This window comes from Pogona vitticeps, chromosome 1 (assembly GCF_051106095.1).
Source record: "Pogona vitticeps strain Pit_001003342236 chromosome 1, PviZW2.1, whole genome shotgun sequence".
In the NCBI taxonomy this organism is placed as follows: Eukaryota; Metazoa; Chordata; class Lepidosauria; order Squamata; family Agamidae; genus Pogona; species Pogona vitticeps.
Window position 1 is genome coordinate 156,141,268 of NC_135783.1, and position 22,572 is coordinate 156,163,839.

At 42.4% G+C, this 22,572-nt stretch overlaps 1 protein-coding gene across 4 annotated transcripts in view; it reads right to left on the reverse strand.

The window, feature by feature from the left end:
* APLF (aprataxin and PNKP like factor) overlaps window positions 1-22,572 on the reverse strand; it is a 53,862-nt gene that overhangs the window by 30,465 nt on the left and 825 nt on the right. For 3 of the 4 annotated variants that reach the window (XR_012088380.2, XM_020811314.3, XM_073003539.2), the window contains exons 2-5: window positions 12,848-12,919; window positions 11,152-11,312; window positions 9,398-9,569; window positions 4,361-4,484 (exon numbers count right to left, since the gene is read on the reverse strand). Coding sequence is in view for 3 of the 4 variants with exons in the window: in XM_020811314.3 (XP_020666973.3) it covers window positions 4,361-4,484; window positions 9,398-9,569; window positions 11,152-11,312; window positions 12,848-12,919 (529 nt within the window). In the remaining variant the exon portion in view is untranslated. Of the gene's footprint in view, window positions 1-4,360; window positions 4,485-9,397; window positions 9,570-11,151; window positions 11,313-12,847; window positions 12,920-14,314; window positions 14,374-22,572 lie in introns of those variants that run through there. The other variant, XM_073003529.2, reaches the window with a different exon arrangement.

The window sequence follows — 22,572 nt, forward strand, 5'->3', positions numbered from 1 at the left end:
TAACGAGGCGCTCTGGGCCATCGCTGGAGCATTCGCTCAGCGATGGCCCCTATGGCGATTTTTCGCTTTGCGGTATTCGGTAAGCGATTCACTTAGCGAATATCGCATAATGAAGCGGGGAGAACAGCTGATCGGCGGTTCCAAAATGGCCACCGGAAGGTCCGCGCCGCATTTTCGCGCCCTTTTAGTTGAGTACATTCAAAACTCAACTAAAAACATGGCTTTATGTCAAGGCCTTCCCTCCTGCCAGCACCTAATCTAACTTAATTTATTTTTCTCTTCTTTACCTATTTATTATTTACGATTATTTATGATTTTTGTTATTTTCTGTTAATTGATTTTTAATTTCTTTTATTATAATTGTATCTATGTTTCTGTTAGCCGCTCAGAGTGGTATAGATTTACCAGATGAGCGGGATATAAATCAAATAAATAAATAAATAAATAAATAAATAAATTACCGAGGGTGCGAAAATGGCGGCGCTATGGAGGAACATCGCTTAACGGTGAGTTTTAAAGCCATAGGAACGCATTGAACAAAGTTCAATGCGTTTCTATGGCTTTTTTAATTCCGTTTAGCTATGTTTTGCTATAGTGAAGGTTAATCCGGAACGGATTAACCTCGCTATGTGAGGCACCACTGTACTAAAAGGATCAAATGAATATAATATTAAAAAAAACATAAGCAACATCAAAAAACATTAAATGCAGTAAAGATGTAAGAACCTATTTTTAAAACCCCACTCAGCAGTCAGTCAGTCACTCAGAGAAAGCCTGCCTGAAGAAAAAGATCTTTGTGAGCACACACCCGCCCCTTTGCGCATGCGCGCAAACGGGTGCCCCGCCTTCCCTAACTGGTCTGTGGCGTTAAAAAGGTTGGGGAATGCTGGTCTAGAGAACATGGTAGCTGCTTTGCCAGTGAGTTTATCCAGCTCGATATCAGGGAGAGAGTGTCAGAGATCGTTGAGCCAAGGTACACAAAGTCATGAACAATTCTTGTGTAGAGACAGTGATAGAGGGAGGTGAGTCCACACCCTGGCCCATGACTTACATTAGAAATTGAAAGTTTATTTAAACATTGTAACTGTCTGAAAATGCCTAATGCTTAAGCTTTAAAGCTACAACCGTAACGAAGCTACTTTATTTTCTTAATAAAAAAATATGCTTCAATTTCAACAGAGGACTAGTTTCTTGATCCAGCAGGACTATAACTAAATCCAGTGTGAATGAAAGAAGGTTAATAGTGGCTACTGTAAATAGAAGTCCTACTGTCCTACTTTACAAGACTGGTATGTATTCTAAGGAAACACATAGCCTATCATTGTCTCTTTAGGGAGGTGGGATTGTTACCCTATGCATTCACAGAAATGAGTCCTGTGCCTGCGGAGACACCATAAGTGAAATTTCCAGAGCTTCCAGCCTCAAGATTTTCTTTACCTAGCATCCACTGTGCATGCTCCCCCCCTCCACTCTCCTCAGTCCTGAACTGGCCTGTGATAGAAGACTGTATAAAGTTTGGCAAGATAGCAGTGGAGAGACTGGTGGATTATATGAGTGTACAGTTGACCACTTGAAGAATGACAGTTACAGGAGAGTAACCTGTCCTCCTTTGCCATGGTCTCTATGTTTCACACAAATGAGTGACTAAAAAGCAGAAAATGTAGGAGGTGGGACGTCAAGCCAAAATAGACGACAGTACTGCCCTACCAAAAGAAGCATCCCCCTGAGCCTTCAAATCTATTCTAGAGTAGCTCACAAATGTCAAGGCTAGGATCATGTTGCTGCTCCACATATCTCTTGAATGTCAACTCTTCTCATAAATGCTGTTGAAGAGGATACAGCTCTTGTGGAATGACCCTTTACATTTGACAGCAAAACTTTTCTTGCAGTTCCATAGGCTTATTTAATTACAGTACTTCTACAAACCATTTGCAAAATCATTGAGAAGCCACTAGAGACCAATTATGGGACCTTTGTATCAAACAAAGAGTTTGTTGTTTTTCTAAATTTCTTAGTTCTGGACATATAAAAAACTAATGCCCTTTTCACTTCTAAGGTGTGAATTTCTTTCCCAGATCAATTTGAGGCAATGGATAAAAAGCACTTCAAGAGGGTGTGACATATGAAATGTGGAAACTACTTTTGGTAGAACAATATATCTGTATAAAGTGTTACTTTGTCTTTGCTAAACTGAAAGTAAAGTGGATCACACATCAACGCAGTGACAGCAACTAAAAACACTTTTAAATGTTCCATTATCTGAGAACGCTTTTAAAGATGAGATTAATAAGCCCAATTATTTCAGATGGAACAGAAATGTTTAGTATTGTATTTATCATAGTTGCATTACTACTCTCATAACTGATGCTGCATATTCTACAAATTTATTCATTTATAAGACTATAGACTATTAGTTGAAGTGACAAAAGAGAATGCAGACCACACTGTAGTCCATTGTGAAGAATTTGTCCCTGGTTATGGGACAGAGACTGCTTTGGCTACCGTGATGACCTACACTGGGAGCTGGACAGGAGGAGTATGTCCTTGTTGGTTCTGTAGCTTTCGACACCATCGATTACGGTATCCTTCTGGGCCAACTCTCTGGCTCCAATCCTTCCTGGAGGGGAACACTCAGAGGATGGTGCTGAGGGACTCCTGTTACAGCAGCTCCACTGGCTACCGGTCCTTTATGAGCCTGCCTAGGCATTGAGATCAGCAAAGGACACCTTTCTCACAGTTCCACCACCCTCACAGGTGCATTTGGCGGAGACACTGCTCCCTCCCACAAGGGGGCAGGCTGCCCTGTCTTTGTTGCCAAGACCTTCCTCTTCAGGCATGCTTTTCCTCAGTTATCGTTTGAGAGAGTTTTTTTTTAAAAAAAAACTGTATTATTTATTATTTATGCTTCGCTGTTTTTAAATGTATTGCTTTTAAATATGTTTTAATGCTGTTCTTATTTACTGTGTTAATACAGTGGTGCCTCGCTTAACGAGTGCACCGTATAGCGATGTTTCCGTATAGCGATCCCTTTTTCGGGATCGCTATACGGAAACATACCCGATCTTTGCAATGGGGAAAACCCGCATTGCGAAGATCGGGTATTGCGGCGGCCATTTTGGAGCCGCCGAACAGCTGATCGGCGGTTCCAAAATGGCCACCGGAAGCCCGGAAATGGCTGCCGGCAGCCATTTTCGCGCCCTGCCCTCGCTTAGCGAAGGCGCGAAAATGGCTGCCGGCACCTGGAATCCTCGCTGAACGGGTAAGTAACGAAGGTATTGGAACGCATTAAATGAAGTTTAATGCGTTCCAATACCTTTCCCCTACCCGTTTAGCGATGATTCCGTATAGCGAGGTTAATCCGGAACGGATTAACCTCGCTATACGGGGCACCACTGTATATTTTGTTTTGTTGTTCAATAATATAATATTGTTTCTTTTTTAATAATGTAAGCTGCCTTGAGTCCTTTTAGGAGGAAAAGTAGGACATAAATATTTTAAATAAATAAATGAATGAAATTTTCTGCCCAAAGAAGACCTGTTGACTAACTGCTGTGTTATATAAAAGAGGCTTTGACTTATAACAGGTGACAGGTCCATTGGCAAGTATAACTATATTTAACAAAATATAACCTACAAGAGGCAAGATATAGTTATCTCACATGCTGCCAGTTAGTAGAGCACAGCTCACTTGTGTTTTTAAACTATTGTCATCTTTCACCGTTCTGTTGCTTTACTCATTATTTTATTAACAGTTGTCTAGTCATGCATTCATGATGAACAAAAGTATATATTAAAAAGTAGCATGATTCCTATGGTACTGGTAGTATTTCATCACAGTGCTTAAGGTGTGTATAAAAGTTAATTATTCACAGCAGTCCCTATACTGATGCCTTCTTGTAGACTCTAACCCCGAAGTGAACTCCATAATCTCTCTGTAGCATAATATCTGTCATGTACTACAGTGCATTTGAAGAAATATGTTGATGTAACAAAGTCATCACTTCTATTGAGATAAAAGCAAGAATCACTGGATAAGAGCTGATGGGCCATCCATTCTAACACCAGTTATAACTTTAAATCCCCAGAGACTACCAGCGACCAATAGACAGAGCTAGAAAAGAATCCTACTTGAAAACCTGGAGACCTGCTGCCAGTTGAAGTTGACAACACAAGGCAAATTGGACCAAGACTCCAACTCAGAGCCTGGCAGCTTCTTACATTCCTAATACAGCCTATGATAGTAATAGTACAATTATACGAATTGTATATTTACAAAATTGTTTTCTACATAATTGTGCTAAAAGAAATTTAGCAAGGACCACAGTCGAGACTTCTACAGCAAGTGGTATGACATACCGACCTCTTTCAGGGACTGAGGCTGATGGGTTCTGCATTGTTACGTCTGTCTGCAGCATCCATGCTGGAAGTGCCCTTTTCCTTTGAGTAAAGTGCTGTTTTTCAGTATCACAAATGGTGGTAGAATGCTGAAAAAAAAATATCATGTCTCTTTCTGTGAGGTGCAAAAGGACAAGACAACGATGTGCAGGGGATTCAGTACCCTTCTTCCATGACTTCCATAATGTTCTGTACTCCCCTTGTTGGATTTTTGTAGCTTGCTAGGCATGGTATCATATATTCAAAGTAATACAAAGGAATCAAGTTCCCCCTTCTGCTATAGTTCTTGGAGCAACCATCTTTCCTTCAATCTTTTTGTATATACTGTACATCTTTAAAAAGCCATGGTTGAGGGAATATGTTTTCTTTACTTAAAAGTTTGGAAGATTTTCTTCATGCCTTCTGCACAAACTCTGTCACATTGCCCTTCTGCAAACATTTTGACAAAAGGACATATAGCTAATCTGCCAACCTTGGTGAATTTTAAATTACAGTGGTGCCTCGTTTAACGAGCGCACCATAGAACGACGAATCCGCATAGCGAGGGGTTTTTTGATCGCAACTGCGATCGCAAAGCGATGGCCCCAATGGGCGAAACTCGCATAGCGAAGGTCGGTAAGCGTTTCGCTTACCGACCTTCACTTTGCGACCCGCGGATCAGCTGTTCGGCAGCTCCAAAATGGCCACTGGAAGCCCCGAAATGGCCGCACGCAGCGTTTTCGCGCCCTTGGTAAGCGAGGGGAGGGCGCGAAAATGGCTGCCGGCCATAGGAAAACATCGCTCAATGGTGAGTTTTCGGCCCATTTGGAACGCATTAAACATCGTGTTTTCTTGATCCGTTCAGCAATGTTTTCACATAGCGAGGGTTAATCCGGAACGGATTAACCTCGCTATGCGAGGCACCACTGTAGTGGCTCAGCAAGCACAGTCATTGGGCATAGGTATCAACTGCACTATATTTGATGGAAAGCACTGAAGAACTAAGGTAAGAAAATCAAGGCTTGAAGGAATGAGATCTAGACTGAATGTGTTTTAGATAATTCGGCTACATGATTATTTCAAGTGCAAAGAATATAGTTTTCAGCAGTCCAGCTTCATGAGTACACTTCTAATCGTAGGTAGGGAATAAGGTGCATTAAGCCCAATGGTACTTAGTTTATGAGTCTATAAAAGTGCATTTCTAAGTTTCTGCTGCAGAGTGGCATTGCAGGTTTAATTTTCATATGTGACTTAACAACAATCCCATGTTGTTAATTTGATAAAAATGCAAGGCACACTGATCAAAAGAACCCCTAAGTAAGTTGGCACATTTCTGTAAATGTATTCACAACCGCATCATATAATATTTATCCACTGTGACCCTGCCTTAAAATCCATGAACACACCAATTTTTTTTTTTTAAAAAAATAACCCCTTCATGGATTACTGCCTTGTTATGGTGAAGGGGCTTGAGTAACTCAGGGAAGCTATGGGCTATGCCATGCAGGGACACCCAAGACAGACAGGTCATAGTGGAGAGTTCCAACTAAACACAATCCACCTGGAGGAGGAACTGGCAATCCACTCCAGTATCTTTGCCAAGAATGCCCCATGATCAGAAACAAAAGGCAAAAAGATATGACGCTAGAAGATGGGCCCCTCAGGTCGAAAGGTGTCCAACATGCTACTGAGGAAGAGCGGAGGATAAGTACAAGTAGCTCCAGAGCTAATTAAGTGGTTGGGCCAAAGCTGAAAGGATGCTCAGCTGTGGACGTGCCTGGAAGTGAAAGGAAAGTCCGATGCTGCAAGGAAAAATGCTGCATAGGAACCTGGAATGTAAGATCTATGATCCTTGGGAAGCTGGATGTGGTCAAACAGGAGATGGCAAGAATAAACATCGGCATCCTGGGCGTTAGTTAACTAAAATGGATAGGAATTGATGAATTCAATTCAGACGATTACCATATCTACTATTGTGGACAAGAATCCCGTAGAAGAAATGGAGTAGCCCTCATAGTCAAAAAAAGAGTGGGAAAAGCTGTAAAGGTAAAGGTAAAGGTTCCCCTTGACAATTTTTTGTCCAGTCGTGTTCGACTCTAGGGGGCGGTGCTCATCCCTGTTTCCAAGCCATAGAGCCAGCATTTGTCCGAAGACAATCTTCCGTGGTCACATGGCCAGTGCGACTTAGACATGGAATGCTGTTACCTTCCCACCAAGGTGGTCCCTATTTATCTACTTGCATTTGCATGCTTTCGAACCGCTAGGTTGGCGGGAGCTGGGACAAGCGACGGGTGCTCACTCCGTTGCATGGATTCGATCTTCCGACTGCTTGGTCTTCTGACCTTGCAGCACAGGCTTCCCACGTCCCTACTGGGAAAAGCTGTATGGGGATACAATCTCAAAAATGATAGAATGATTTCAATATGAATCCAAGGCAGACCTTTCAACATCATAGTAATCCAAGTTTATGCACCAACCACGGATGCTGAAGAGGCCGAAACTGACCAATTCTATGAAGACTTACAACACCTTCTAGAACTGACACCAAAAAAAGATGTTCTTGTTAGTATAGGGGACTGGAATGCTAAAGTAGGGAGTCAAGAGATAAAAGGAACAACAGGTAAGTTTGGCCTTGGAGTTCAAAATGAAGCAGGGCAAAGGCTAATAGAGTTTTGTCAAGAGAACAAGCTGGTCATGACAGACACCCTCTTCCAACAACACAAGAGGTGACTCTACACATGGGCATCACCAGATGGGCAATACTAAAATCAGATTAATTATATTCTCTGCAGCGGTTAGCAAAAACGGTCTATACGGTCAGCAAAAACAAGACCTGGAGCTGATTGTGGCTCTGATCATCAGCTTCTTATTGCAAAACTCAAGCTTAAACTGAAGAACGTAAGAAAAAACACTGGACTAGTCAGGTATAATCTAAACCAAATCCCTTATAAATACACAGTGGAAATGAAGAACAGATTTAAGGAACTAGGTTTGGTGGACAGAGTGCCTGTAGAACTATGAATGGAGGCTCATAACATTGTACAGGAGGCAGCAACAAAAACCATCCCAAAGAAAAGGAAATGTAAGAAAGCAAAGTGGCTGTCCAACGAGGCCTTACAAATAGCAGAGAAGAGAATGGAAACAAAATGCAAGGGTGATAGGGAAAGTTACAGAAAATTGAATACAGACTTCCAAAAAATAGGAAGGAGAAACAAGAGGGCCTTCTTAAATGAACAGTGCAAAGAAATAGAGGAAAATAATAAAAAGGTAAAAACCAGAGATCTGTTCAAGAAAATTGGAGATATTAAAGGAACCTTTTGTGCAAAGATGGACACGATAAAGGACAAAAATGGGAGGGACCTAACAGAAGCAGAAGACATCAAGAAGAGGTGGCAAGAATACACAGAGGAATTATACCAGAAAGACCTAGATGTCCAGGACAAGCCAGATAGTGTGGTTGTTGACCTTGAGCCAGACATCCTGGAGAGTAAAGTCAAGTGGGCCTTAGAAAGCTTGTCTAACAACAAGGCCAGTGGAGGCGATGGCATTCCAGTGGAACTATTTAAAATCTTAAAAGATGACACTGTTAAGGTGATAAACTCCATATCCCAGCAAGTTTGGAAACCTCAGCAGTGGCCAGAGGATTGGAAAAGATCAGTCTACATCCCAATCCCAAAGAAGGGCAGTGCCAAAGAATGCTCCAACTACCGTACAATTGCACTCATTTCACACACTAGCAAGGTTATGCTCAAAATACTACAAGGTAGGCTTCAGCAGTATGTAGACAGAGAAATCCCAGAAGTACAAGCTGGATTGCGAAGGGGCAGAGAAACTAGAGACCAAACTGCTAATATGCACTGGATTATGGAGAAAGCCAAAGAGTTACAGAAAAACATCTCCTTCTGCTTCATTGACTACGCAAAAGCTTTTGACGGTATGGACCACAGCAAATTATGACAAATTTTTAAAGAAATGGGAGTGCTTGACCACCTTATCTATCTCTTGAGAAAACTATATGTGGGACAGAAAGCAACAGTTAGAACTGGATATGGAATTGATTGGTTCAACATTGGGAAAGTAGTACGACAAGGCTGTATATTGTCCCCCTGCTTATTTAACTTATCATGCGAAAGGCAGGACTGGAGGAATCTCAAGCTGAAATTAAGACTGCCGGAAGAAATATCAGCAACCTCAGATATGCAGATGACACCACTCGGATGGCAGGAAGTGAGAAGGAATGAAAGAACCTCGTAAAGAGGGTGAAAGAGGAGAGTGCAAAAAAATGGTTTGAAGCTCAACATAAAAAAAAATTAAGATCATGGCCACTAGTCCCATCACCTCCTGGCAAATAGAAGGGGAAGATATGAAGGTAGTGACAGATTTTACTTTCCTGGGCTCCATAATCACTGCAGATGGTGACAGTAGCCAGAAAATAAAAATACACCTGCTTCTTGGAAGGAAAGCGATGACAAACCTAGACAACATCTTAAAAAGCAGAGACATCACCTTGCCGACAAAGGTATGCATAGTAAAAGCTATGGTTTTTCCAGTAGCAATGTATGGAAGTGAGAGCTGGACCATAAAGGCTGACCACCAAAGAATGGATGCTTTTGAATTGTGGTGCTGGAGGAGACTCTTGACAGTCCCCCGGACTGCAAGGAGTACAAACCTATCCATTCTGAAGGAAATCAACCTTGAGTGCTCACTGGAAGGACAGATCCTGAAGTTAAGGTCCAATACTTTGGCCATCTCATGAGAAGGGAAGACTCCCTGGAAAAGACCCTGATGTTGGGAAAGTGTGAAGGCAAGAGGAGAAGGGGACGACCGAGGATGAGATGGTTAGACAGTGTCACCGAAGCTACCAACATGAATTTGACCAAATTCCGGGAGGCAATGGAAGACAGGAGGGCCTGGTGTGCTGTGGTCCATGGGGTCACGAAGAGTTGGACTCGACTTAATGACTAAACAACAAACAACAACAACGTATTCAATTCTGCAGAGTGATCCAAAATTTGGGAGTTACCTTGTTTGGGATTTCAGTTGCTTTTTCTAGTACTGCATATCCTTCCAGAAATTGGCTCTTACTGGAAAACTTAATTTCCTGAACTGCAGGTTGTCTGTGTGGCATCTTTGTGGACTGAAGTGTTGCAGGAATTTGATCTGACATGTCTTCTACATTATGGCTGCAGTTTTTCCTGTGACATAGTAATATACCTCTTAACAGAAAGTAGCAGTTATGGTGTGCTGTTAACTAGAGTTTGTCAAATTATAGTACTGTATATCTAAAAGTACAAGACACAATGCAGCCAAAATTAGGCGCTTTTAGGTCCCAATTATTTCAATATCTTATGGAGTGCTCCAGTTACAAACAACAGGCATGAAAATATCACCTTTGGTTATATTGTGAGACTGCTTTACTACATACAACTCAAAACAAACTATACAGAGATCAAATATTCTTACTTTGCTCCCATTAGAAGGAGCTTTATCAGGTGCTGCTTTCAAATTATTGTATTTATTTAAATGTGGATATTCAGAAATGCAACTGCTGTTTTTTTTCACTATTTAAAAGCAAGCAAGAGACTGCATTGACAACAACCTTGCTAACATTTCCAGAAGTGGCTGGATTTGGACATCCCGCTAAAGAATCAAATAAATATAACCTTCAGTTGCTTAAATTGCATTGTTACAAATTCAAAACCCATTAGCCAGACTCCTGCACATAAACTGAAACTGTACAAGCAGTAAACTCAACCTCAGCTGCACACTAGGGCACCAGAAAGATAAAATCTGTTTCATGGAAATGAAAAAATATTTTATGTCATATTAAGTGCACTGCATTATATGCTGAAAGGAAAAAATATATTTCAAAAGGATCAGAAAAGCTACTTTATCTCGCAAAAGACTTGATAAAGAAAGCAATTTCCTCAGCTCCTTAGCTCTCAGAGACTACAGAGAAAACTCTTTATGTCTCTGCCATCATATTTTTTTTCACTTAGCTTTCTTTAAAAAATGTTATCATCATTCACTGTCTAAAAAGAATTCATTTTTCAATCATCCAAGAACATAGGTGGATTACGATATTGGAATGGAAATTTTCTATATAAAATTCATTTACAGACTGTTACATGAATGTCATGTCATTAGCTTAGTAGGAGATGTTGCCATAGAGAAGAACCACATAAAGTATTCAGAATTGAAAAACTCAATGTTCTAAACGTAGTTTAGATAACATGCTGACCTAGTCAGAAAAGGAGTTTGTGCTACTCAACAGAGAGCAGCCTCTTCTTCTGGGGAACCTCCTTCAGCCCAGTTATAGCAAACTTCTACATGGAACATTTCGAAAAACAGGTCCTGGCTGCGGCACCCTTCACACCCACAGTCTGGTTCCAATATGTGGATGACACCTTTGCAATTTGGAACCACAGTGAAGAAAAACTGGAAGATTTTCTAAACCGTCTCAACAGCATCCACCAAAATATACAATACACCATGGAAAAAGAAATAGAGGGCCAACTCCCTTTCTTAGATGTCATGGTCATACACAAACCTGACCTCCTGACTGGCGAAATGTTAGGAAGAATAACCTTCAGAACACTGTCAAACAGCCTGAAAAACCTACAACAACCATCGGATCCCAGCCATGAAAGCCTTAGAGAATACTGTGACTCAATCATATACCTCTATACGTATGCATACATTCTACAAATGTAGAAAGTAGAAAGTAACACACGACATGCAACACAACTGCAACATTTCCACAGCAGATAACATTACCTTTGCAGACTTTCTGAGGGAGAGAAGAGAATCTTGAAGACATATTTGTCTACCAACAGGGAAAAACTGTCACCTGAGCTGAGCTGGTGCCATTTATCTGTGTCCAATGGCAACAGCTGACCATTTTCATTTGGCCGATAAAAGCAAGGGTTTATGTGCACCTGTCAATTAATAAAAGGACTCTTAGTAGAGATACTGCGCCAGTCACTGTCCTGTATAGGTATTTACAGGCTTAATGGCCACTCTAATTCCACTGCAATATAACAGTACAGCTTAGATAAGAAATAATAAATATTATTAAAATTAAAAATTACTTATTGTTCAAACTGTGAGATAAAGAATCCATATTCTACATTTTGTTTCCATCCCAATCAAAACGTTTAGACTACATATACCATACGTGAGGATCCAGGGAGTCCCTTGCACGAGTGAATGATAAAATATCTGATTTTCATGAAATCACCACCACCACCACCACGTTAAAGGACTTCCAAGTCTCAGATTTTGAGGGAGCTGCAAGAGGTGGTATAAGGCATCACTAAACGCCTCTGAATGACTGTAGCTGCTCTCTGAATACCACCTCAGGAACCCAAATATCATGATGACTCTATGCATCTTTCTGACTTTAAGTACACTTTTTAACTTTTGACAAAGCCGCATTCAGTTCTTGAGAAATGAGAAGAGACACTGTTATTTGAAATATCTGACAATGACTGAAGAGGTCAGTACAGCAGCATAGCCATGTCAGTTCACCCATCACTGGTGGAGAGGGGCAGGAGCTCTACAGAACTGAGGTCATGGCAGATGAAGGCTGGATGAATTCTATCCTTGCTGGGTATTGGCCTTGTCCCAGGCATAGCATAACATCATTACAGCTACAGAAGATGTTGGAGACCACTGCTCTAGAGCACTCTAATTATCTGCTTATGCAAACCACTACTTGCCAGAATGTGGCAGACTCTAAATGGGGCAGACTAGGAAATGAGCAAGTCAGAGAGAATGGGAAAGCCAGAAATAAGCACAAAGTGACTTCTTTACATATTCTGACTATTAAGTCTGAAGCAAGCCTATCTGGATATTATGTTCCTTTACCCCTCTTTCTTAGCCCAGCAAGTCTTTTTGTTGTTAGATGATAGTGGAAGCTGAATACACGTATTTTCAGAAAAATCCTTTAATGTCCCAAATTTGTTAGCATTAGACTCTGGCACAATTACTGTACTTTGGAGCAGATTCATATGCACCACCAAAAGAGGATTCTTGCTAAGGGAAGTTAGTACCCTGTAAACACAACCTCTGGATGCAATGCACCCTCTCAAAAACCAGACAGGCCCTACCCCAGGCTAGGATGCAAACAAATACTCAAAACTACATATACATGCTGCAGTGCAAATAAAACACACATGCAAACATTCTTGCTTCTTGTTAGATGTAGGTACAGGAATAACCATCCACAGTCTACAGCCATCAATTACCCCATCAACTATACCTCTTTCTATCACTAAAGGGTGTATGTGTACATGCTTGCATCCCATTATCTCCAATAGATAGAAGCTGCCATAGTCTATGAACATTTTTCTTTTCATCTCTGCTTGGAATCTAAAAAAAGAAAGCTGAGACATGGAACATCAGAACCAATCCTATAAAACCAAACCTTTTCAGCTTTTGTTACACTGAGAAATAGAAAACAGATAGTTACCGGTTTGATGCTAAGTTGGTTGCCTGCTACTTTCAAAATGGCATGTTTCCTGGATACTCTTTTATCTGTAATCTTTAAAAAATCAGAAAATCAGCTGGATATTAAGAGCCAATAAGGTAAGAAAAACAATAAAGATCTCTAAAAAAACAGAACAAATATGATTTATAAAAGGAAAGCAAATTTGTTTGCTTTTATAGAACAAAGATTGTCCATCCTTCTTTCAAGGTGCATCTAAATACTGCACCAAAGGCATGCAAAACCTAGGTTTCATGTCCTGTTTTAAGACATCTGTACAAGAATTCAAAAAAAAATTCTTTCAAATGTGCATTTCAGTGTAATATTGGGGGAGAGAGGGAGAAAATAATCTAAACAATTCCTCTTATGAGGTAATTCATTTCAGGGAAAATGTATATATTATGTACAGAACAAATATTATTTCACTTTCTGTGTTTGCAATATTAACTACTGGGAGCTCATTAATGTGATTGGGATGAGTTAAATCAGGGTACCTCTGAGTTGTAGAAACATAACTTGACCATTGTCATGCCACCACCTCCTCCCTTGACCCTTGCCTGGCCTGGCTAATCAAAGCAGTCAGGCCCATAGCAACTGAATGGGCCACTGCAATAATTAATGGGTCTCTCCGGGAGTTCCTCTTGCCCTCAAGGAGACACTCATTAGGCCCATTAAGAAGAAACCAAGTTTGGCGATGGACAACATTGGCAATTATAGGCCTGCCGCCAATGTTTCCTTCCTCAGCGAAGTGGCAGAGAGGGTGGTGGCTGACCAGCTACAGGCCCTTTTGGATGAAACCAATGCCATGGATCTGTTCCAGTCAGGCTTCACACCATACCATGGCATGGAAACGGCATTGGTCGCCCTGCCTGATGTCCTGTTGAGGGAGGCCGACAGGGGCAACACATCTGTTGATTCTCCTTGATATATCAGCCGCCTTCTAAACCGTTAACCATGGTGTCCTCCTGGGGAGGCTCTTCAAGCTGGGAATCGGCGATCTGGCACTAGCCTGGCTCTGATCCTTCTTGGAAGACCATCCTCAGAGAGTACAGCTTGGGGTGAGTGTTTCGGCCCCATGGAGTCTCAATTGTGGAGTTCCACAGGGCTCGATTATCTCCCCAGTGCTGTTTAATATCTACATGAGGCTGCTGGATCAGGTCATCGGGTGTGTGGGGAGCTTCGTGTCATTAGTACGCTGATGACAGGCAGCTCTACATCTCCTTTTCTCCAACAGCAGTGGATGCCATTTCCTCCCTTCAGCGCTGTCTGGATGCCGTATTGAAATGGATGCAGGAGAATGGTCTGAGGCTGAACCCAGACAAGACAGAGGTCCTGAGGGTGGGTGGCCTCAATGTCAGTGGTTTGGGGAACTCCCTCTCTTTGGGGGGGGGTGACTCTCACCACAAAGAATTTGGTTCGCAGTCTGGGGGTCCATCTTGACCCGGCGCTTACCATGGAGACCCAGGTAGCGTCAGTGGTCCATACCGCCTATTTCCATCTTCAGCGGATTGCCCAGCTGAATTCCTATCTTGATGTGGGGGCCCTCGCCACTCTGGTCCATGAGCTTGTAGTCTCGAGATTAGATTAGTGTAATGCACTCTATGTAGGGCTACCTTTGAGATTGATGTGGAAGCTTCAAATGGTGCAGAACGCAGTGGCCAGACTTCTCACTGGAGTGAGAAAACATCAACATATCTCCCCTACTCTGGCTGCCCTGCATTGGCTGCCATTTGTTTCTGCATTGATTTCGAAGTACTAATGATGACATATAAAGCCCTAAACAGTTTAGGATCTCCATATCTGGCGCAACACCACCTAGATCTACCCGAATCACTTGCTTTAGTCAAGATGGGTGGGTGAAGGGCCTAACACCGAGGGAGGCCCGAAGAGAAAGAACAAGAAAGCAGACCTTCTTGGCAGTGGCCACTCGCCTCTGGAACAATCTTTTTTTAAGAGCCAACTCAAGACCTGGCTCTTTAGGCAAGCCTTCCCTCCTGTCAATACCTAATTTACTGTATTTGCTATTTTCAATTTTATTAATGTTTTTTTATTTATTTATTTATTTGTTTGTTTGTTTGTTTGTTTGTTTGTTTGTTTGTTTGTTTGTTTGTTTGTTTGTTTGTTTGTTTGTTTGTTTGTTTGTTTGTTTGTTTATTTATTATTCTTGAGTGTTGTTAGCCGCCCAGAGTAGACTTCGGTCTACTGCCAGGATATAAATTAAATAAATAAAATAAATTTTAAAAATTCATAATAGTGCAGAAGGCAGAATTTCAGCAGGATTAGTCTGGTGTGCCAACTACAATCTGCTGTAATTTCCTTTTCTGCACTGTTTCTAAAGGTACAGGTTTTGCATCTAGCAAACACATTCTAAAATGTTAGAAAACCAAAATCCAATATTGCACAGACACTCCACAGGAGGTGAGTTCAAACTCTACAAACTAACCCAAAGAAAATCAATCACCAACCTTCCTGTAGCTTCACATTAGGATTCCCCTCCCACAGAGACAGACACAAAGGCTAGGCAGCTACTGGAAACACCTCCTTGCGTGTTGCTTACATACTAGCTATATACATTCCACAGCAGAGGAAGAAAACCTTGCAGCTGCTTCCCTGCTGCAGATGAGGAAAGTTCACAACACCTTCTACAGATGGATACTTGAGCTTGGAGGATCCTATTGCAAGCACCAGCTGCAATGTTTTAACAGAGCAGGAGAAAAAGAAAGTGGGAGCCAATGGGCAAATAAGCCTGACAGTTTCAATCAGCCTTCAATTCACAAGTGATTTGCTCATCTACTTGCATTACTAATATGTTCACCTGTCAGGTTGTTAATGAGTCTGGTGTTTTAGGAGAGGACAAGCATTGTTCATTCAAGAGCAAATCTGCTTCATTTTAGTCCTTTTATTCTTCAGATTCACCACACAGGCCTAAATCCTTTACAGCAGTGCTAGGGAACCCATGGTCCTCCAACTGCCATTGCACTATAATTCCACTTATTCCTTGGTGAGTGGAAGTAATGGGAGCTGAAGCTGAACAAGATGTGGAGGGCCACATTCCACTTGCCTGCTGTATTAATTATCTTAAATATCTCATCTAGTCTAGAAAGTAAATTTTAGCAGAAATTTAAAAAGCAACACCGTAACTATAAAAGCAAAGTCATTAAAACCATCAGTGTAAAACCAGATTATAAAAACAATAATTCATAAAAATGGAAGGAAAAGTATATAAAATATAAAGAGGTGAGTTTCAAAGAAAATCCTTCGATTACTCTGGAATGCATTAACTGCAACATACTACATAAGTTTCAAAAAATGGAACAGTGAGGACTATAACACAATTCACAGTGTATTGTGACATCTAGTGGAGAAAAATACTGCTAAAATCTTCTTTGAACAACTAATGAAAGCAAGCTGTAATTAAGAATCATATGACTATACAGCTCCAAATGCACAGCATATGCCATGAAATAATAGATCAACAAGTGCATTTTTTAAAAAGCAACTGATTAAAATATTATGGATTAATCTTTCCAAATAATTTCCAAATAAGGTAAGACTGCAATCTTAGCCCTGAACAGATCTTGATTAGTACCTTTCCATGTGTACAAAAACAGCCACAACAAACCTATGTTGTTGGCACACACAGTTCCACAGTACATAGCACATATGTACTATAAAACCTTGGATCATGCTCTTGAATCTTGTAGCAAATCTGTGTATATTTTGCCCTTGAATTGCATGGGTCTGAACAGTATCACTTTGGTTAAGTATGGATTTGGCTTTGGTTAAATATGGATTTTTTTAAAAAATCAATATTCCAATAAATATTTAATACATATTGTGCCCTGGCCACCCAGAACCTCGTCAGTTCAATACTGAAGGCATCCAAGTGGTCTACTTGCCCCCCTCTCAGTGTGCGTGTGTGTGTGAACTTCCTAGTTACATTTGGAGCGGGGGGGGGGCAAAATACTTGTACATGGATTTTGAACCACACAGGTGTTCAGAACTGCTAACCCCAGCGTTGTTGAAGGGAGAAGTGTAGTTCCCTTATGGCAACTAGTTAGAATGCTAATCTAGAAAACATTAATTTCAAAATTCTCAATTTAATTTTATTTATTTATTTATTCAATTTATATGCCGCCCACACTACCCAGAGGTCTCTCCCTTAGTAATTAAAATTTCTGATTTAAGCCTCACGCACAACTTATTGTAAGGAAATGCAGCCTCCCATGTAACTCCTTCCACCCCAAGCCACTTAGCCTCCCCCAGGAATAACAAACTTTGCTTATCAAATCAGGATTGAGTACTAAATGCAGTAAATGCATCTTCTTCCAACTGAATTCTATCTAATTAAATGTTAAATAACTTAGTTTTGCTATGTACCCTAGTATGCCATCATTTTTATTCATTGTTATTGCTACATTTCTATTACGTCCTTCTTATAAGGAGCTAAAGATAGTAGAAAACATTCCACTTGCTGTCTTCATTGTGTCCTGTCAATATCCTAGGGAGCCAGATTCAGTTCAAAGATAGTAACTAGCATAAGCTCTCTCAATTATCTACACATCTGATCACAGATTTGATGTCTCCTGTTTCACATCTGATTATCCTACACTGCCTTTATAGAAAGGTAATTAAAATTATGCTTAAATAAACTAATTTACTGCCAATATAATGAAAAGCATCCTTGGGCATACACAGTCACATGCAAATACATCAAGATGTTTCAATTATGCCTTCACTAAATATGCATAAGTATATTTAAAGTGCTCCAGGTACGTGGGGCTCGTCAGCCTTGGAAGGCAGCCCATCTAGGAGAAGGAAAACTCCAATTTCAAACCTCCACTGCCTTGTGGCTATATCCACTCATGGAAAAGGCTTCAGGAGTTAACCCTGAGGCATAATCCAGAGCCGGAGTCCCGGAGGCAGTTCGTGTCATTCTGGCAACTCCTGCAACGTCGCTGGAACCAGTTGTATTGGCTCTTGCCTTTCCATTGGACTATTTCAGCGATGTGGAGAGGGGGGATTTGCTGCATGGGTAACAGCCTATCCTCCATATTATTTTATCCAGGCTTCGTGCTCTGGAGAGGACACTCCAGCTTCACATACAGCGTCGAAAGCCTCCATACAGAGCACGTTACCATAGTCTCTTGAGACTGAAGGATGCCTATGTATTTAAAATGCTCAGTAAAATAGAATTGCCATTAAGATTGATAGTGTTGATTAAAGCAGTGGTTCTTAACCTTGGGTTACTCAGGTGTTTTTGGACTGCAACTCCCAGAAGCCTTCACCACCAGCTGTGCTGGCTGGGGTTTCTGGGAGTTGCAGTTCAAAAACACCTGAGTAACCCAAGGTTAAGAACCACTGGATTAAAGGACTCTTTCCACCCTCAACTATAACTTAAATGCAGCAGCTCCATCCATATGGAGTAAAGGAAGAGAACGGAGAGAGGGACCCAACACACTGGCTTTGCTGAGAAGCTAGTTCCCTTTGGCTTTCCTTGTCCCAGAACTGTTTAAATTAGAAGTAATTATTACTATGCAACTTCAAGAACAAGTCCCTGAGGTTGCTATTTTTCTTTCTCCCACATAATTACCGAAATTTGATACATTGGAATGACAACTAACATAGAACATTTCCACACTATTAGAGAGGAGGCCGGGTAGGTGGGGCTCGTCAGCCCTGGAAGGCAGCCCATCTAGGAGAAGGAAAACTCCGACTTCAAACCTCCACTGCCTTGTGGCTATATCCACTTATGGAAAGGGCTTCAGGAGATAACCTCGAGGCAAAATCCGGAGCCGGAGTCCCGGAGGCAGTTTATATCATTCCGCCAACTCCTGCGACGTCACTGGAACCAATTGTACTGGCTCTTGCCTTTCCACTGGACTATTTCAGTGACGTGGAGAGGAGGGATTTGCTGCTTGGGTAACAGCCTATCCTCCATATTATTTTACTCAGGCTTCATGCTCTGGAGAGGACACTCCAGCTTCGCATACAGCGTCGAAACAACACGGGAAGTAGCAGTTACCGGTTATAAGTCCTTGCTCAATTGGCATAGAGCATGACGCCAGGGGCTACTTCTGACGGTGGGAGAGGTCATTACACCTCACCAGGTAGATACCGCCCGCCTTAAGCTGGGCAGCCCCCAGCCAGTAAGGTGCTACCTCGCCACGGTCTGTTAACTTCACGGGGTGCGTGGGGTTTAGGGTCAAACCCGACAAGCAGATCGATAACTGTGCACCATGCAACAATCGTAAGAAAACGCCTGCCCTAAAGCTGGGCACCTGGAATGTACGGACAATGACCCCTGGCTTTCCTGACTACGGCTTTCCTAACGACCTGCAAGAAATAGACGATGTGCGCAAGACAGCTGTCATTGACATGGAACTGAGTAGACTGCAGATGGACATTGTTGCCCTGCAAGAGACAAGATTGCCAGATCTGTCAAAGAAAAAAACTTCTCATTCTTCTGGCAGGGAAAACCATCGAATGAGACCAGGGAATATGGTGTTGGCTTTGCAGTCAGAAATACTCTTCTGAGATGCATTGTTCCACCTACTGTGGGGAGTGAAAGAATCCTGTCTCTGCAGCTCCACTCATCAGCAGGACCAGTAACCCTCATTAGTGCATATGCACCAACACTGTCATCCACTCCAGAAGTGAAAGACAAATTCTATGACGATCTGGCAGCTACTATCAAAAAAGTCCCTGAAAGAGAGGCACTGTTCATTCTTGGAGACTTTAACGCTAGAGTTGGTGCTGATCATAATTCTTGGCCCACTTGTCTAGGCTGTTTTGGCATTGGAAAGATGAATGAAAATGGCCAACGCTTGCTGGAGCTTTGCTGCCATTATGGTCTTTGTGTCAGCAACACATTATTTAACACGAAGCTGCAACACAGAGTTTCCTGGAGACATCCAAGATCCAAGCATTGGCATCAGCTCGATCTAATCCTCACTAGACGTTCCAGCCTTCCTAGTATTACGATCACACGCAGTTACCAGAGTGCTGATTGTGATACTGATCACTCCCTGGTGTGTAGTAGAGTAAAACTGCGAACAAAGAGAGTATATCACACGAAAAAGGAAGGAAGACCACGTATTGACATCAGCAAGACTCGCGATCAAAGAAAAGTGAAAGAATTTACCCAAGCACTTGAGGAAGCCCTCCCAGGTCCGGCTAATGCAAATGCACCTGAACGATGGGAACACTTCAAGAACACTGTCTATAACACCGCCTTGTCCACCTTTGGCAAGAAGACCCAAAAGATGGCTGACTGGTTTGAAGCCCACTCAGAGGATTTAATGCCAGCCATCGAGGTTAAGAGAAGAGCACTAGCAGCATACAAAGCCTGTCCTAGCGAGTACAACTTGCAAGCTCTTCGAGCTGCTCGCAGCCAAGTCCAACAGGCTGCCAGGAGATGCTCCAATGATTATTGGCTCCAGCTCTGCTCTCATATACAGTTAGCAGCGGACACAGGTAGCATCAAAGGAATGTATGACGGTATCAAGCAGGCCTTAGGTCCAATACAGAAGAAATCTGCTCCCTTGAAGTCTGCTACAGGTGTGCTCATCCAGGACCGAGCACAGCAGATGGAACGCTGGGTACAGCACTACTCTGAGCTATATTCCAGAGAGAATGTAGTAACCGAAGAAGCATTAAATAACATTGAGTGCCTACCTGTCTTGGAAGAGCTGGACAGCGAACCAACCCTAGCAGAAATAAAAGCGGCCTTGGACTCCCTCGCCTCCGGCAAGGCACCTGGAAAGGATAACATCCCTGCTGAAGTGCTGAAATGCTGTAAGGAGATCATCACCACTGAACTGCATGAAATCTTTTGTCTCTGCTGGAGGGAAGGTGGAGTACCACAGGACATGAAGGATGCAAACATTGTCACATTGTACAAGAACAAAGGAGACAGGGGTGACTGCAATAACTACTGTGGCATCTCTCTTCTTAGCGTTGTAGGGAAGCTGCTTGCCCGTGTCGTTCTGAAGAGGCTCCAGGTGCTTGCAGACAGAGTCTATCCAGAATCACAGTGCGGATTTCGAGCTAATAGATCCACCACTGACATGGTATTCTCCCTCCGACAGCTGCAGGAGAAATGCAGGGAACAACAACAGCCACTCTTAGTGGCCTTCATAGACCTTACAAAAGCATTTGATCTGGTTAGCAGGGATGGCCTTTTTAAAATACTTCCCAAGATTGGATGTCCACCTCGTCTCCTTAACATCATCAGATCTTTCCATGAGGGAATGAAAGGCACTGTAGTTTTTGACGGCTCAACATCAGACCCCTTTGACATCAGAAGCGGAGTGAAACAGGGCTGTGTCCTCGCACCAACACTTTTTGGGATCTTTTTTGCTGTCATGCTGAAGCATGCCTTTGGAACTGCAACCGAGGGTGTCTATCTCCGGACTAGATCAGACGGAAAGCTCTTTAATCTCTCTAGATTGAGAGCGAAGACCAAAGTCCAACTGAAATGCATGCGGGACTTCCTCTTCGCAGATGATGCAGCCATTGTTGCCCACTCTGCTGAAGACCTCCAACAACTCATGAATCGTTTCAGCAAGGCCTGCCAAGACTTTGGACTAACAATCAGCCTGAAGAAAATACAAGTCATGGGCCAGGGCGTGGACTCACCTCCTTCCATTACCATCTCTACACAAGAATTGGAGGTTGTTCATGACTTTGTGTACCTTGGCTCAACCATCTCTGACACCCTCTCTCTGGATGTCGAGCTGGATAAACGCATTGGCAAAGCAGCCACCATGTTCTCTAGACTCACAAAGAGAGTATGGCTCAATAAGAAACTGACGACACATACAAAGATCCAAGTCTATAGAGCCTGTGTCCTAAGCACACTCCTGTACTGCAGCGAGTCCTGGACCCTTTGTGCACGGCAGGAGAGGAAGCTGAACACGTTCCATATGCGTTGCCTCCGACGGATTTTTGGCATCACCTGGCAGGACAAAGTCCCAAACAGAGTAGTCCTAGAACGAGCTGGAATTTTCAGCATGAATACATTACTGAAACAGCGACGTCTACGTTGGCTTGGGCACGTCGTGAGAATGGCTGATGGTCGGATTCCAAAGGACCTCCTGTATGGAGAATTAGTGCAGGGAAATCACCCCAGAGGGAGACCACAGCTGCGATACAAGGACGTCTGCAAGCGAGATCTGAAGGCCTTAGGAACAGACCTCAACAGATAGGAAACCCTGACATCTGAGCGTTCAGCCTGGAGGCAGGCACTGCATCGCGGCCTCTCCCAATTTGAAGCGACCCTTGCCCAGCAGGCCGAGGCAAAGAGGAAATCACAAAAGCAGCAAAACCAAGCAGCTGGACAGGGGACAGATTGGATTTGTTTTCAATGTGGAAGGGATTGTCACTCTCGAATTGGCCTCCTCAGCCACACTAGACGCTGTTCCAAGTCCTCCATACAGAGCACGCTACCATAGTCTTTCGAGACTGAAGGATAACTAACTAACTAACTAACATAATTTGTATTTTGCCCAGTTGTGTACATGTTTTGAATACTCATATGATCTGAGATTGCAACAGGACTACCTTGCAACAATGGAAAGTTGCATGTTCCAGTGTTCCCAAAAGCTTATGATCAGCCTTTTCTAGACTCGAATAGTAGTGAAAGTAATTATGAGTTACATCATATTGATCAGAAAACCTTAAGTTAATTTGTCTGGCAATAATTTCCC